Source organism: Pipistrellus kuhlii, unplaced genomic scaffold, assembly GCF_014108245.1.
Source record: "Pipistrellus kuhlii isolate mPipKuh1 unplaced genomic scaffold, mPipKuh1.p scaffold_m20_p_11, whole genome shotgun sequence".
NCBI lineage: Eukaryota > Metazoa > Chordata > Mammalia > Chiroptera > Vespertilionidae > Pipistrellus > Pipistrellus kuhlii.
The window spans coordinates 40116695-40130624 of record NW_023425416.1 but is presented as its reverse complement, the minus strand read 5'-3'; the positions used below and the strand labels follow the sequence as shown (position 1 = coordinate 40130624).

Here is a 13930-nt window from a genome sequence, read left to right as displayed (position 1 = left end):
TTTACTTTTTATTATAGAAACAACATATTTATTTATCATACACAAAACTGGACTGAATTATTAAATACATTTTTGAACCATGCTCTGCCCATTCCCTTGCCCACACTCAACCACCCATTCCCAAACTGAAATTTAAGTTCCTCGCACCCAGCCCCATTGAGAATCACTGCTTTAAAGAGTTTCGGAGAAAACCAGGCAACTTCCATCTCTCCCCACCAATCAAGTCTGAAAGGAATTAGAATTTTCCTACCTGACACAACAGCTGGTGGAGTATCATAATCCTGTCTTGGGACTGAATCTTTGAATGAAAAGAGCATGAGAAAGAATGCAATGAAGTACAAAAGAAAATAAAACAGAATCTTAGCTCTACATCTCGGAAGTGCCCCACTCACTCTATGTCATGTGGTTGCCTAACCCCCCTACCTCCAAGTTCTTCAGGTACTATGACCCCTATCTAGTTTGCAGTTGTTACAATAGTCCCCATAACCATCACACTGTACATGGTGTTTGTTAGGCTCCACCTGCTAGGACAGTACATTCTGTCCCAATACACAGTCATCTTCTTCAGTCTACCCATTACTTCGGTCACTACTATGGGTATCAAGGTGAAATCTGTACCCTCTCTGACTGACCCAAAAGTTCCTCAAGGCAGCCCATCTAGAAGGGGCCCAGAGCACAATATGAAACAAAGTCCTGGAGGGGGAAAAAAAAAAAATGGAAAATTTCAGAGACCAATAAAAAAAATGTGCACTTTCTCATACTCTATGGGGCTGACACATTTTGATCACTCAGCTCTGACTCTGATCCCAGTGGTTGCCAGTCAAGACCAAGGAGCTTTGCCTGCTGGAGCAGTGAGAGCAGGGACAAGTAGAAGAATCTATTCAACGATGATTGCTGTCTTTTTCCTAAGTGTTGTAACATTGGAGGTAGCAAATATTAGGGAAAGACTAAACTACATGGCATCCATTTCAAAATTTGAGGTTATATGGGATTAAATATATATATATACATAATGAGAAAAAGGCTTTGGTTTAGTAAATTTCCTTAGCCAGAGATCTGAAAAGGAAAAGTTGGACCTGGTCTATGGCCCAAGGCTCCTCCATCCCCTCCCCCCTTTAAAAATAGAAAGGTCCAATTTTCCTTGGAGGGGTAGACTGTGTAAAAAGACCAAATACTGCTCACATTCAAATAAACTGCCAAAACACAGTTACATAGATGTTCTGTGAGACCCTTATTCCTGTTATATGATCATTATTTTGTTTAAAAACTAAAATCTCAAACTTTCCTTTTTCCCCCATTGACTTAAAAACTTCATTTGGACTATCAGACATTTCTCCATTTAATCTCCTTGCCACAAAAGGACAATGTTAATCACTTTCTCATGAGAAGACAGATTAAAAATATTGACCAAAGGTTCAAAGGCAAATAAACACCTTAGGCATGAGTCATTTTGCTTCTCGCAACAGGTATGTGAACTAGTGAGTTGATTATCATCACCAAAGCTGGAATAAGTAGAAACATTTTTATAGGATCTTCAAATATGTTCTTAAATAGTGGTAGCAATTCCTAGTTCCTTTTTAAAAACTGCAATCACACATTACTACAAACAAACAAAAAGTTAATTTTACGATCATGCCACTAGTCATTTTTCCACAAATACATTTATATTAAAAATAAATAATAAAAGTAAATGTTATTGTTGTAAACTTGCAGAATGTATACAAATATGATTAAAATAGGAATGATCCCTAATCCCCTCACCCAGAAATAACCACACTTGTTTTGTATTTCTATAGCCTTATTTCATAAATATTTTTTCATGTTTGCTACATGTGCACATTTACATCCTGCTCATAATGATAGCTCATCCTTTTCCTACTTAGTTAAATTTCTTATATTTCCATGTAATATTACATTCTCATCTGTGGGTGGCTTATGGCTTAATCATTCTTCTTCATTAAACAGTATAACAAACCTGAACACTACTGAGGTATAAAGAGGCTTTACTGTTACTTTAGAATATTTCCATAAAATTGCTTCTAAAATTAAAACTTATTGGTCAATCATCAGAACTGTTTTAAAATGTCTTGACTGTCCACCTTGCTATCCAACTGGGACTTTTATAAATTTAGATCCCTGTCATCACATAATGAGAATGTTTATTCCTCACACCTTCATCAGCAATGCATTTTATAACTTTATTTAATGGGTTATGTGTGTATGTCTCTGTGTGTATTTGATTAAATTACTATCTATTATTTTTTTATGTTTTTTGGCATTCTATTTCCTCTTTTACCAACTATACATTCACATTGTTTTTAACTATTCGGCTCTTGTATTTTGTTGTTAATTAATTTGAAGTCAGAATACCTTTTTAAGCAGCAAAAGCTTAATATTTGCAATTAAACTTTCATAATACTAGACTTTCACTTAATGCCTATTTACTTTTTGTTTATAGACTACCTTCAAAGTTCATTTATCTTAGAATAAGACTAAACAAATTAAAAAAAAAATGATTCCCTTTTATCTATATTTTCAGTCTTGAATTTGACCATTTTTAATTAACTGACACTTTTCCCTCAAAAACCATTTATGGAGATATACTCATTGCCATTTGTGAACTTACGATATTATTTTCTAGTCATGAGCCCATTTAGCACGATGTGTTGTTCTTTATTACTCTTAGTCCTGATACTGATATGTAATAATTAAAAATGGTAATTCTGAGCAAAATTAGTAATTCAGGAATTTCACCTGATACCTTCAACATTTTAGAATATTAAAGGAAAAAATGGTATGACTGAAAAAATGTTGGAGAACTACATGCACAAATGGAGTAGAATTACAATATTATCTTTGTGAGTGGCTATGGTTACACCATGGAATTCAGTGATGTCACAAACCACCAGTGGTTTGGAGGACACAAACAGAACTGCAGATAAGGAGCCTGCAGAACAAAAACTCTTATTTCTTTCAACAGATTCTGGTGACATTGTAAGCCACTGGTGACCACCAACTGAACAAATGAAAAGGAGATAAGAAACTTGTAAAACAAGATTGCCATGCAATTTGGAGGTTCTCATAACACAGTAAAACCCCCAGTGATTTCGGCTAATGCTTACAATACAGTGATAAGAAATGGTGGTTAACAGGGCTTTGGTTCTATGCAAGGATTCCTATGACAAAAAAAAAAGGTGGTAAAGCTACAAAATTCTCCAAGGTCAGCACAGCCCTGGAATAAAACAGCTATTTCCTTTAAGTCTGGGAGATTCTGTCTAGCTTAAAAAATATGTAGAGAATTGAACAATAAACATTTGAGGTGGCAAATGGTAGAGAAAAGTTAAACTACCTGGCTTCCACCTCAAAATTGGAGGTTACAAGGTACCAAATATGCCTACTTTTATGAAGATGAAAAAGAGGCATCTCAATAAACTTCCTTACCCAGGGATCTTGGGAAGGAAAGTGGGATGTGGCCTATGGCCTACGGTCCCCCTCCCCCTACCCTCTTCTAATACTGGAAACTTCCAATCTAGCTCCAAATTCCCATTAGCTCTGGACCACTGTCTACTGTAGATCATTCACTGGTCTCTCCTTGCTCTTCCCCTGGAGCCTGTCTGTTTCTGGATTGAGGTTCCTGTCTTTATCTTGACTCGTCACTGCTCACATCTTGTTTGTAGAATTGCAGTGAGCTTAGATGTCTGAAAGCCTCTGAAAAGTTACTGGTAAGAGAGACACATGATCAGATAATTTTAGATTGACTGGCTGTGGCAACATGCTGGAGAATGGATTGGAGCCCACTGAGACAGGAAGCAGGAAGAGCAGTTAGGAGACTATTATAAGTAATCAAATGAGACCCAGGGCAGAGTCTAGAAGTGTGGTAGAAGGGATGTATTTGACAAATGTCTATGAGCCTAAATTGATGGGACTTGAAAAGTAATTGTATGTGGTGGTGAGGGAGAAGGAAAGAGTATAGGCCAAGTCCTAGGATTAGCATTTGACTACAAGAGCAAAAGGGCATGGGTATGGCTTGAGAGGAAATACAAAGCACGAATGTGGAAGCGAAAGGGCATTAGTGGGGAGGAAGCCTGGGGAAGCTAATGCGATTAGTTTGGATCATGCTGACTTTGAGATGTTGGAGGGAGATTTACATGAGATAGTTAGCAAACAGTTGGAAAAAAATGGGTCTAGAAATGAAAAGATGAGGTTAGCACTGAGGACTCAGATTTAAGAGTCTTCGGCTTATCAAGCGGAGTTCAAAACCATGAAAGTAGATGGCATGGCTTAAGGGGAAACTCATGTATTAATACGAAGTTAAAAAATGAAACCATGTCTGAACGGCCTGTGAAAGAACAGAAGCAGCAATGGCCAGAAGAGTCAGAGGAGACCTCAGAAATCCCTGGGCAGGAGTCACACAATCTGACAGCTTTTCAAGCAAACTGGGTTCAGTATTCAAATACAGGGAAATGTTCCATTAAGATTTAAATATTTATTTTACCTTACAAAATTGGAAGGTGAGACCACCCTCGGTCTATATGCCTCTGAAGCAATAATGACCTGGAGTTGAGTAGAGGCTGCCTTCTTTAGAGGCAACATCACGTTCCAGGCTGCCAAGGGAGGCATCTCCCACTACTCTTCACTTACCTCTCAGGCAAAGAAAGTATTAGGATTGCATTAAAAACATCTCTAACTTAAAATGTGACCTCTGCTGTCAAGTATATTTATAGTACATGAGCGGTAAATGTAGACCAAATTTGATTCTGTACTTCTAGGGGTTTTTTTTTTTTTTTTTGCTTCCATCAGCCAACTTGATTCATTAATGTGACTTGGCTGGCCTCTAGAATTTTGGGGTTTACAACCTTGGAAGAGTATGCTAGACGCTAAGGAAGTGGAAACGTGAGAGAGAAATACGTTATGCCAAACGAAACAGAGTAGGCTGGTGTGTTGTGCTGTGAACTTGTTAATTTCCTACATCCCTTCTGATGACTTGGACTTGATTTCCCGCCAGTTGAAGCCACTTGAATGTAGTGGGGTTAAGGACAACTTGTTTGATAAGCATCTATCTGCTAGATTTCACACTGTATTAGAAATGTCTCATATATCATTGCATTTAATGCTGGCAACTCACCGGGGATGTAAATATTATTTTTCTACTTTGTAGAGGAGGAAATAAAAGTTCAGAGAGGTTAATAACCTACCTAAAGGTGCATAGCTAATAAGGGGCTGAGCTGAACTATGAACTCAAGTTGGATCCCAACATCTACTTTTTCCCCCCGTGACAACAGGCAATCTTCCCAGCAATAATAAAATACATTGAAAAAAAGTAATAGGTGGGAAAATCTGATAGTCACGCCACATGCCAATCAAAAATTCATGTGAAATGAATCTATGATGGCATGTTGAAGTACAAGAGTGACAGTTCAAGAAATATGTATACCAGTATTCTGGACACCAAATACAGTGATATTTTGTTGAATAAATCAACAAATTACTATTTTTTTTTTTGCTTTTCCTTATTAAATTTCAAACCTTTGCAAAACATCAATTTATACAAAGTTTATAATATTCATAAGCATTTTTTTTAGTACAAATGTGAAGGGAGAAAAAATGGAGGGGGGAAGCTACAAAATATTTGGTATTAAAAATAAACTTCATATTTCAAACTTTTGCTGAGAAAGGGATGGGATGTACAGTGGTGCCTCACACAACGAACTTAATTCGTTCCAGGAGCAAGTTTGTTATGCGAAAAGTTCGTTATGTGAAACGCGTTTTCCCATAACAATACATGTTAAAAAAAATAATTCGTTCTGTAGCATAAAATATGCTAAGATGACATAAAAAAAGATAATTTTTTTGTTATTATTTTTATTTAGATACATCATGATATAAAAAAAATATTGAGTTTAACTTAAAAGGACGACTGCCGTGATACGTGCGTGATTTAATTCGTAATGAAGAACGATTGCCGCGATACGTGCTTAAGTTAAGCGCAGTGACTAACGACTGCCTGCAGTGCCTGCGCAGAAGGATGCAATACATCGGCAGCGATCGTGGAAGCTCGGGCAAAGCGGTCGTGGAAGCTCGGGCGACTTCGTTGTGTGAAACGAAGTTCGTTGTATGAATCATGAAATGAAGTTCGTTGTGTGCAGCGTTCGATGTGCGAGGCGTTCTTTATGCGAGGCACCACTGTATATCATTCTTAAATAATGTGCCCATTTCCAGCTAGGTAAAAATAGTGATCTTATATGTAAGTGTGTTCTTGTTGAAAATGCTCCAATACTAATCATAAAATATGTTATAGAATTAGTAACTACTATAATCCTAAACTTGTTCTTTATGTTTTAGTTTATTTTTCAATTCCCAAAAGTATCCAGTCATAATCTCAATTAAACTTAGCTCTTATGTGTTTTTTTTTTTTTTTCTAGTTTGCAAATTTAAACTTCAGGAAGTCAGCTGGCTTTGCTTTTGATTCAAATGACTAGGATTTATAAAGTGTTTCTTGCTGGGCTTTGCATTATAACTCTCTCTTTTATCAGATTCCAGATTGTTATTCAATATAATAAGATTGCAATACTTCACTTATTGAGAATTTATGATCCCTCAAGGAGATTAAGGCTGACATGAAGGGAAATCAATAGCGGGCACATGAGAAACTCCCAACACTTCATGGAGTCTGTTTTGCTGGTAAATGAGCAAAGCAATGACAAATAATCCTCAACACAGTACTAAAAGCTCCAGAAATATTACCTTCGAATTTTATCTCTCTGATGAAAATTAGCTGTGCCACAGTGTAGAGTTAAATATCACCTGAGACATGACTTTTAAAAGTCTAGGTCAGAGACCTAAAAAAATCATTTGACCCAGTCCAGCCTTGAGACAGGTAAAGTATCATCAACTGCTATTTATAGAATCAGAAACTGAAGTCTTAGAGATAGGTACTTTGTTTATGTTAATAAAATTAAACTTCTTTATTGAAACAAAGCCACTTTTTCCATTAGCTATATGGACTTGCTTCCTATTTAGAGCAGATTATTGAGGCCTCAGTGGACATGTCAGAAACATCTTATATTTCCAAAAAGCCTATATGTCAAGCAAACCATATGAAGATATTTGGAGATGATGCTAGCATAATTGTGAAGAATCACAGAAGTGGTGACTATGAGATATATAGCTTTAAAGACACAAAGGCAAGTAGTCAAAGGAGCCCCATATATCATGTTCACTACTTCAACTAGACAGAGTGAGAAATTGAGACTGGACAGATAGAAACAATAGGGCTCAATCAAGATTTGAGGCTAGAATTCCTAACTTCAAGTCCAGTGTTCTTTCTATAATACTTAACCTGCTCCTGTAAAAGGAAAATATATATTTTCTGCTTACATCATTAAAAATGAAAAATGAAAAATTCTTAGCAATGGTGTCACATGAAAGGTTGGCTTTGATGTCTTCCACTGTTCTCTATAATGATAATTAACAAAGTTGCAGTACTCCAGGTTGTATTAAAACATTTGCCTTCCTGACTATTTGGGGAATTGCCTTTGTATGGATTTAAAAACTAACACAAAGTATTGCAAATGATTTCAAAGGCCTCCCTGATATAAAATCAAGGCTGCAATGGGAAATGTTTGATGTACTTTTGCTCCCCAAGGAAAAATAATGGCTAGTCGAAAATATTCCAACTTGTAAAAAATAAGATTAAGTACATTAGAGTCCTTTCTCATTTTTCAACATCATTTATGTCAATATAGTAAAAAAAAAAAAAAAAAAAAAAAAAAAAAAAAAGATGAAAAGAACTCGATTATGTCAGGTTCTCAATTACTTTTTACTGACTTAAACATGGAAACTGAATAAAAAACCCTGCATATTAGTCATAGTCAAGGTTGGTCCTTCACTGTAACCTGGGAATGATATATTAGCTGAAGTGGTAAGCATCTGGGAAAGGAAAAACAGGCTCAAGTGTATTAAGTTACAAGGCCTAGATTCACATGTACATGTATAGAGACACTTTTCCAAAATCAGACTTTATACTTGGTGCATTTTGTCTCAAGAACAGGAAGTAACTCAAATTTAAATGCAACACAATACAGCCTTCAACTCTGTCAATATGAGTAAACATGTCCCAGAATGGAATAAGCAGGCAGAAGGCAGCTTGCTCATACTGGAACTGAATGGTGTATTAGTCAGTAGTATAAAGCCAGTTTTGCTGACAATGCCAGTGAAAAGAGAGTATTTCATCTTGTCAAAGAAATCCAAGAAAACAGCAAAACAAAATCTTCAACTCACCGTTCCTGTTGTGCCCAATGAAAGATGGTTCATCTGTTGTGTCAGGGGGCCCATCATGTTTGCTGGCTGCATTGACATTGGATGGTCCATTGTCGGCGTAATCACAGCACCCTAGAAGCACACACAATTGTCTATCTGAAAATACGTTCCACAGGAAGGAAACTTAAAACTTAAACATAATCATAATAGACTGCTTTAACATCCAACATGCTTACTTTACTGAAAAGGCTAAATGCATCATGACATTTTCTGTTCATCTAAATTAGGGGTGTCGAACTCAATCAGAGAAGGGGCCAAAATCTAAAATCCAGCCTAAATCGCGGGCCGAATGGTTTACTGAACAGTCATAAACTGTCATTGTGATGGAAACGCAGCGGAGTGCAGTGATGACAGCGCGGTGCGGGCCACATTGCAAGGCCTGGTGGGACGGATTTGGCCCGCGGGCCTTGTGTTTGACACATGTGATCTAAATAGATAGCATTGGTGACTTCCTTTCCTCCATTGTGATTTATCTGTGATGTATTTAAAATGCCCGTTATTTATAATTTTAATATTTAATGTAGAATGTATTCCAAGATATCATATATATGCCGTCTCTCATTGTTCTAAATACTAACTTTCTTAATTAAAAATATACAGATATGATAGAAATTCTCTAGATTTTATTGATACTGAATAAGACTTTTGGTTTACAACATTTATCTATGATTTCTATGGACAGATTTTGATCACCTCAGTACAATCTACCACTGTGGTGATAACACTGGTCCAGATGGGTTCCTTCACTGGATCTCATTGGACATACTAAAATCTAATATAAATGTTATAAAAATCCAAGTTACTATTTCTCATGTTTTAAAATTTGAATATTTTGACCTACTTTTATTTGTGTCTATGCTTTTGACAGAAGATACTAAACTGTTAAATGCCAGTCAAATGCAACACTGCTATAATTTTCTAAAAATTTAAAAATGTCAATTGTTTCATCAGGTGGTAGGAAAAGCCTACTTTTAGAATATGCTTTTTGATTTATTATAACTATTGGAATGTAAAAAATAGATATTAAAAACAAAAAACAAAAAACTTCTGTCCATATACAAAGTGTCGCATGGCTATTGAAGCACAGAGCCAGACCACATACTCTCTTTCCTTTTCCTCTATTCTACTTGTATGCCTTAATTGACTAACGTAGACAATGGAAAATATTTTTAAAAAATTGAAAATCTAGGGTTTGATGGAGTCTTTGATATTATATGATCCCACTGTTTTATTTTAAAGATGATTATAAAGGCAGAAGAAGCTCATGCTTATAACAGCTCATTTAAACATCCCATGGTAATAACATGATAGGTATCTGAATGCTATTTTTTCCTATTAACATTATTTTTTCATGGCGTGGCTTCTTCTCCATATTTGTAAGTAAATATTTTGAAGAAATAAAACTAGGAGAGATCCACGCAGTTGACAAGCTCTCAGACCCCAAATTGATTACCCACAGGCAAATGTTTTCTAAAACGCTTTTGCTCAGGATGATGAATTCCTTATGTTACTATCCAAATCCAACTTCGCAACTGTAGGTGTTAAAAGATCAGGCTATCGCCGAGACCGGTTTGGCTCAATGGATAGAGCGTCAGCTTGGGGACTGAAGGGTCCCGGGTTCGATTCTGGTCAAGGGCATGTACCTTGGTTGCGGGCATATCCCCGGTGGGGGGTGTGCAAGAGGCAGCTGATCGATGACTCTCTCTCATTGGTGTTTCTAACTTTCTACCTCTCTCTATTCCTCTCTGTACAAAATCAATAAAAAAAAAAAAAAAGGCTATCACTCAACCTTTTTTTGTGAACCCCTTTCCATTAATATGGAGGAAGAATAGCAATTGAGCCAAATATTTGGAAATACTATACAGATTCAACTTTGCTCCAAAAGGCTTTTGAGCAAGGTTCAATCAGAAAATATATGTTATTTTAAAAGTCTTTAGCTTGGAGATATACACAGTTGTGGATTTGTGTTGTTTGAATTTTGTGATGCTTCTATGAATTGTTCATCAAGATGCTTCTTGAGTGAGAAACATGATAAAACTTTTACTTGTAATTCAGAGACACATCACAGTTTTTTCCTGCTGTCTGAATCGCTTTAACAAAACCATTTTTACTTGATATTAAAAACAAAAATCACTTACTGGCCTTCATTTAAGATGAATAAAATTTTTTAAGTCACTTAAAGAAAAACTATATAGAATAACCTCAGAGTTACGACAAGTTCTAAAGCTTTTTTTTTTTCAAGCCCAAAGTGGCACTTGCACTATATTTTAATCCTTAGCAGGTGCAAGACTTCAATACTCTTCTTGAACTTGAGATTTAGTCTATCTCTTCAGGATATTTGCCCCTAGAGATTCTATCACACAGCTAAACTGTCACAGTCTTGGAAACCCCTCAGCCTACATGAGTCACATAAAGATTGTTTGTCGTAAATCAGAGATAAAGACCAAATTGTGTTTGGTAGAAGAATTTCTTTGCAGCACCCTAGGGGGTGACCTCATTCCCCAGTGTGGCAGAGAGGCAGACTTGAGTCTTTGTTTGGAAGGCAATATGCAAATGAGATATGTGAGTATGTGACAGATGAATCAAAATCCATGCATGATAAGGATAGAAGGATTGAACGCCTGAATTATGAACTAATTTAGGAAGGATTGTCTGGTCTCTTTAAAACATCCTTTCTCAGAAAGTGTTTGGGGACTCATTTGATTACAGATGCCACAGAGCAAGCACTGCTTCTGTGTATAAACCAAACACCTGACAATCAAAGGAAAGAGTGGGAAGGGACTTGTCATCCTTTGGAATTGTAACTAGCAGCACTAGGCAAGGAGTGTAAAAACAATGTAAGGGAAACATCCTTTTCCTACCCAGACCAGCCATCACAAATAAATGAATCAGAAAATAGTAATTCTTGGGGGAGGACTGGTAAGAACATACATTTTTTACTCGTATTCAGCAAAGATGTTCCATGAAAAGAGGATTCCCACAAATTATTAAGAACAGTAATGTCATAACTGTCTTAAGGGATGGAATAACTTTACAATCAGAGTAAGGTGGAAATAGTAGGCAGGAACCTCTTGGAGAAACACATTTTTTTTTTCTTTTTTAAAAAAAATATATTTTATTGATTTTTTTTACAGAGAGGAAGGGAGAGAGATAGAGAGATAGAAACGTCGATGAGAGAGAAACATCGACCAGCTGCCTCTTGCACACCCTCTACTGGGGATGTGCCCGCAACCAATGCACATGCCCTTGACTGGAATCAAACCTGGGACCTTTCAGTCCACAAACCGACGCTCTACCACTGAGCCAAGCCAGTTTCAGCATGAAATACATTTTCTTGGTGATACTTTATCAGGGAAGGAAACTTCAAGAATTTGAAGTGCTGGCTATTTACAACCAAGAATGGTGTCTACTAGTCACTTTCCTCATCAAAGAATGTCCTTTGTATTGTACATGACATTTACCAAGAAGAGAGAAAAGAAAGAACACAATAGAAAAAGAAAAATAACAAAAAAGGAAAAAAAAATAAAACCTATGGTTGTTAAGGCCAAACTAGTGCCCTCACCTATAATTCTGTCTCATGAAATATACTGCCAAATCAATTTCTACCCGGTGCAGTTAAGCCATAGACTGAAGAGTGTTTTGCGACAGATGTTGCCAACACATTAAGGGGTAATGTCATTTTCTTGAAATGTATAGAATGTGCTGTCTGACGGAGTTTGCTTGGCAAATGGCGAGGCAAAAGGAAACAGATTTTTCATTTTAGCATCTCCGGATGTCTGGGTTTGCTCAATGTTTAAGCCTGCAAAGAAAAATACTGTAACATGCTATAATTCCACTAAAAAGCACAATGACCAAACAGCTGATGGAAATGTCTGATCTGTTTTAGCCACTGCCTCTGAAAAACAAAGCTGCTCACGCTCCAGAGATGGAGGGCTGATCTGGTCGCCCTAGTTCTGAAATAAACAATTTCAACAGTAATTTGGATAAAGTTTCCAAAGATCATTGATGTGGAGTAAACACAGCTGACCTAAAGCCAGAAAAGCATCTGCGTTGTTAACCTTCTGCCAATAGTTGAAAGAAATTTCAAGTCTTGGAGAGTTCATCAATATTTTAATTTCCCAAATGAAATATAAGTTGATTGGCAAATAGGGGAAATGTGGGCAGGCTCTCTTCCAACAAGAGCACACATAGCTGGCTCAAAAGCTGTATGAAACTATTGCAAATCTGCTGATCAGCTTCCCTGCTTTCTCTTATTTCCTCTTGGTTTAGTTTAACACAGCAACCAGAGCGATCCTTTGAAAATTTAAGTCAGATCCTATCACCCTGAGCAGTTAGATGAGATTAGGCAGTTTAGGACAAGGGCTTCAGGAAGAGAAGATGATAGCTAAGGTCTGGAGTAGAGACGGTGGCTAGAAGAGGTCAATAAGGGGAGAAGGGGGACATATTTAGTACTTTGAACAATAAAGATTTAAAAAAATAAAAAAATAAAAAAAAGGAGGAGATGAGCCAGGTGGTCAGAATGTGAGCAAGACAGGCAGAATGTACCAGTCAACTACTGTAGAGCTGCCCTCCCCTGAACACAAGAGTGGGAACTAAAGCAGGGAAAGGAGGGCAAAAAGAGATTGAGTAATAAAGAGCCAATAGAGGGCAAGAGCAGAAAAATATAAACCCCTAGATTAGTGACCTTCTGAAGCAACCTTTTTTGGGACCCCTCTGGTGTGCCAAGAAATTTGTTACTTTCACTGTAATAAACTTCACTTCCCTTTGCTTACTGCTCCCTTGTCCCTGAATTCATTCCTCGACTTCTAGAAAAAACGAACCCAACAGTTCACACTGGAGTCTCAGCTCCTTTGCTCCAAATCCTCCAATGGCTATCCCTCTTACTCAGGTCAACAGCCAGTATCGGTGCAAGGCCCAACAAAGCCCAAGATTAAATGCCCTTTTGCTCCTTCTCTGATTTTCTCTCTTATCATTTTCTGTGTGATTCACTTTGTATGCACACTAGCCTCCTGGCTATTTCTCAAATATTTTCCTTCCTTCATCACTTTTGCATGGGATTCTCCTTCACCTGGAATGCCTTTCCCCCAGATCATCTGCTCAAATGTCTCTACTCAAGCCCTCTTTCCTTCTTCAGTTTCTCTCTCAGAGGGGATGTCCTGGCCTGTAGATTAAGTCAAAATTTCAAAATCAGGGTCTTGAAATGACATCCTTTGAGCATCTAAATCAAGCCTTGCCTAGGGAAGGCCCTATCCTAGGACTGTTATATGAGGCAATCATGCCCTGTAGGGTTTGTTACAATATCTGGCCAACAAGGTGGAAGGCATCATACATGATACACATCAATTTCATTAGTATGCTTTAATCAGAATGTACTGTTCATATTTTCACGTGATAGAATTGTATAAAGAGGAGTATTAGCAGAAAGGAAAATTATAATTGTGTTAAGAATAGAGAAGTGTAAAACAAACAAACAAAACAAAAACAAAGACCACCAAAAACAAAAGAAAAATAACCTCTATTAAAACCAGGACATGGACTACAGTGAGAAGAACACCTACATGCATATTCCTGCAGCTATCCATACTCTAGTCCAACTAGTGGCCATCCAACT

General features: G+C 37.0%; 1 protein-coding gene across 13 annotated transcripts in view; it reads right to left on the bottom strand.

Moving 5' to 3' along the window:
- The window catches only part of RBMS3 (RNA binding motif single stranded interacting protein 3), a 615090-nt gene that overhangs the window by 63786 nt on the left and 537374 nt on the right, over nucleotides 1-13930 (bottom strand). For 10 of the 13 annotated variants that reach the window (XM_045579333.1, XM_045579338.1, XM_036431671.2 and 7 more), the window contains 2 exons: nucleotides 8281-8391; nucleotides 251-298 (listed from right to left, as the gene is read on the bottom strand). In XM_045579333.1, the coding sequence (XP_045435289.1) occupies nucleotides 251-298; nucleotides 8281-8391 (159 nt within the window). The remainder of the gene's footprint in view (nucleotides 1-250; nucleotides 299-8280; nucleotides 8392-13930) is intronic. The other 3 variants (XM_045579337.1, XM_036431674.2, XM_036431673.2) reach the window with 1 other exon arrangement.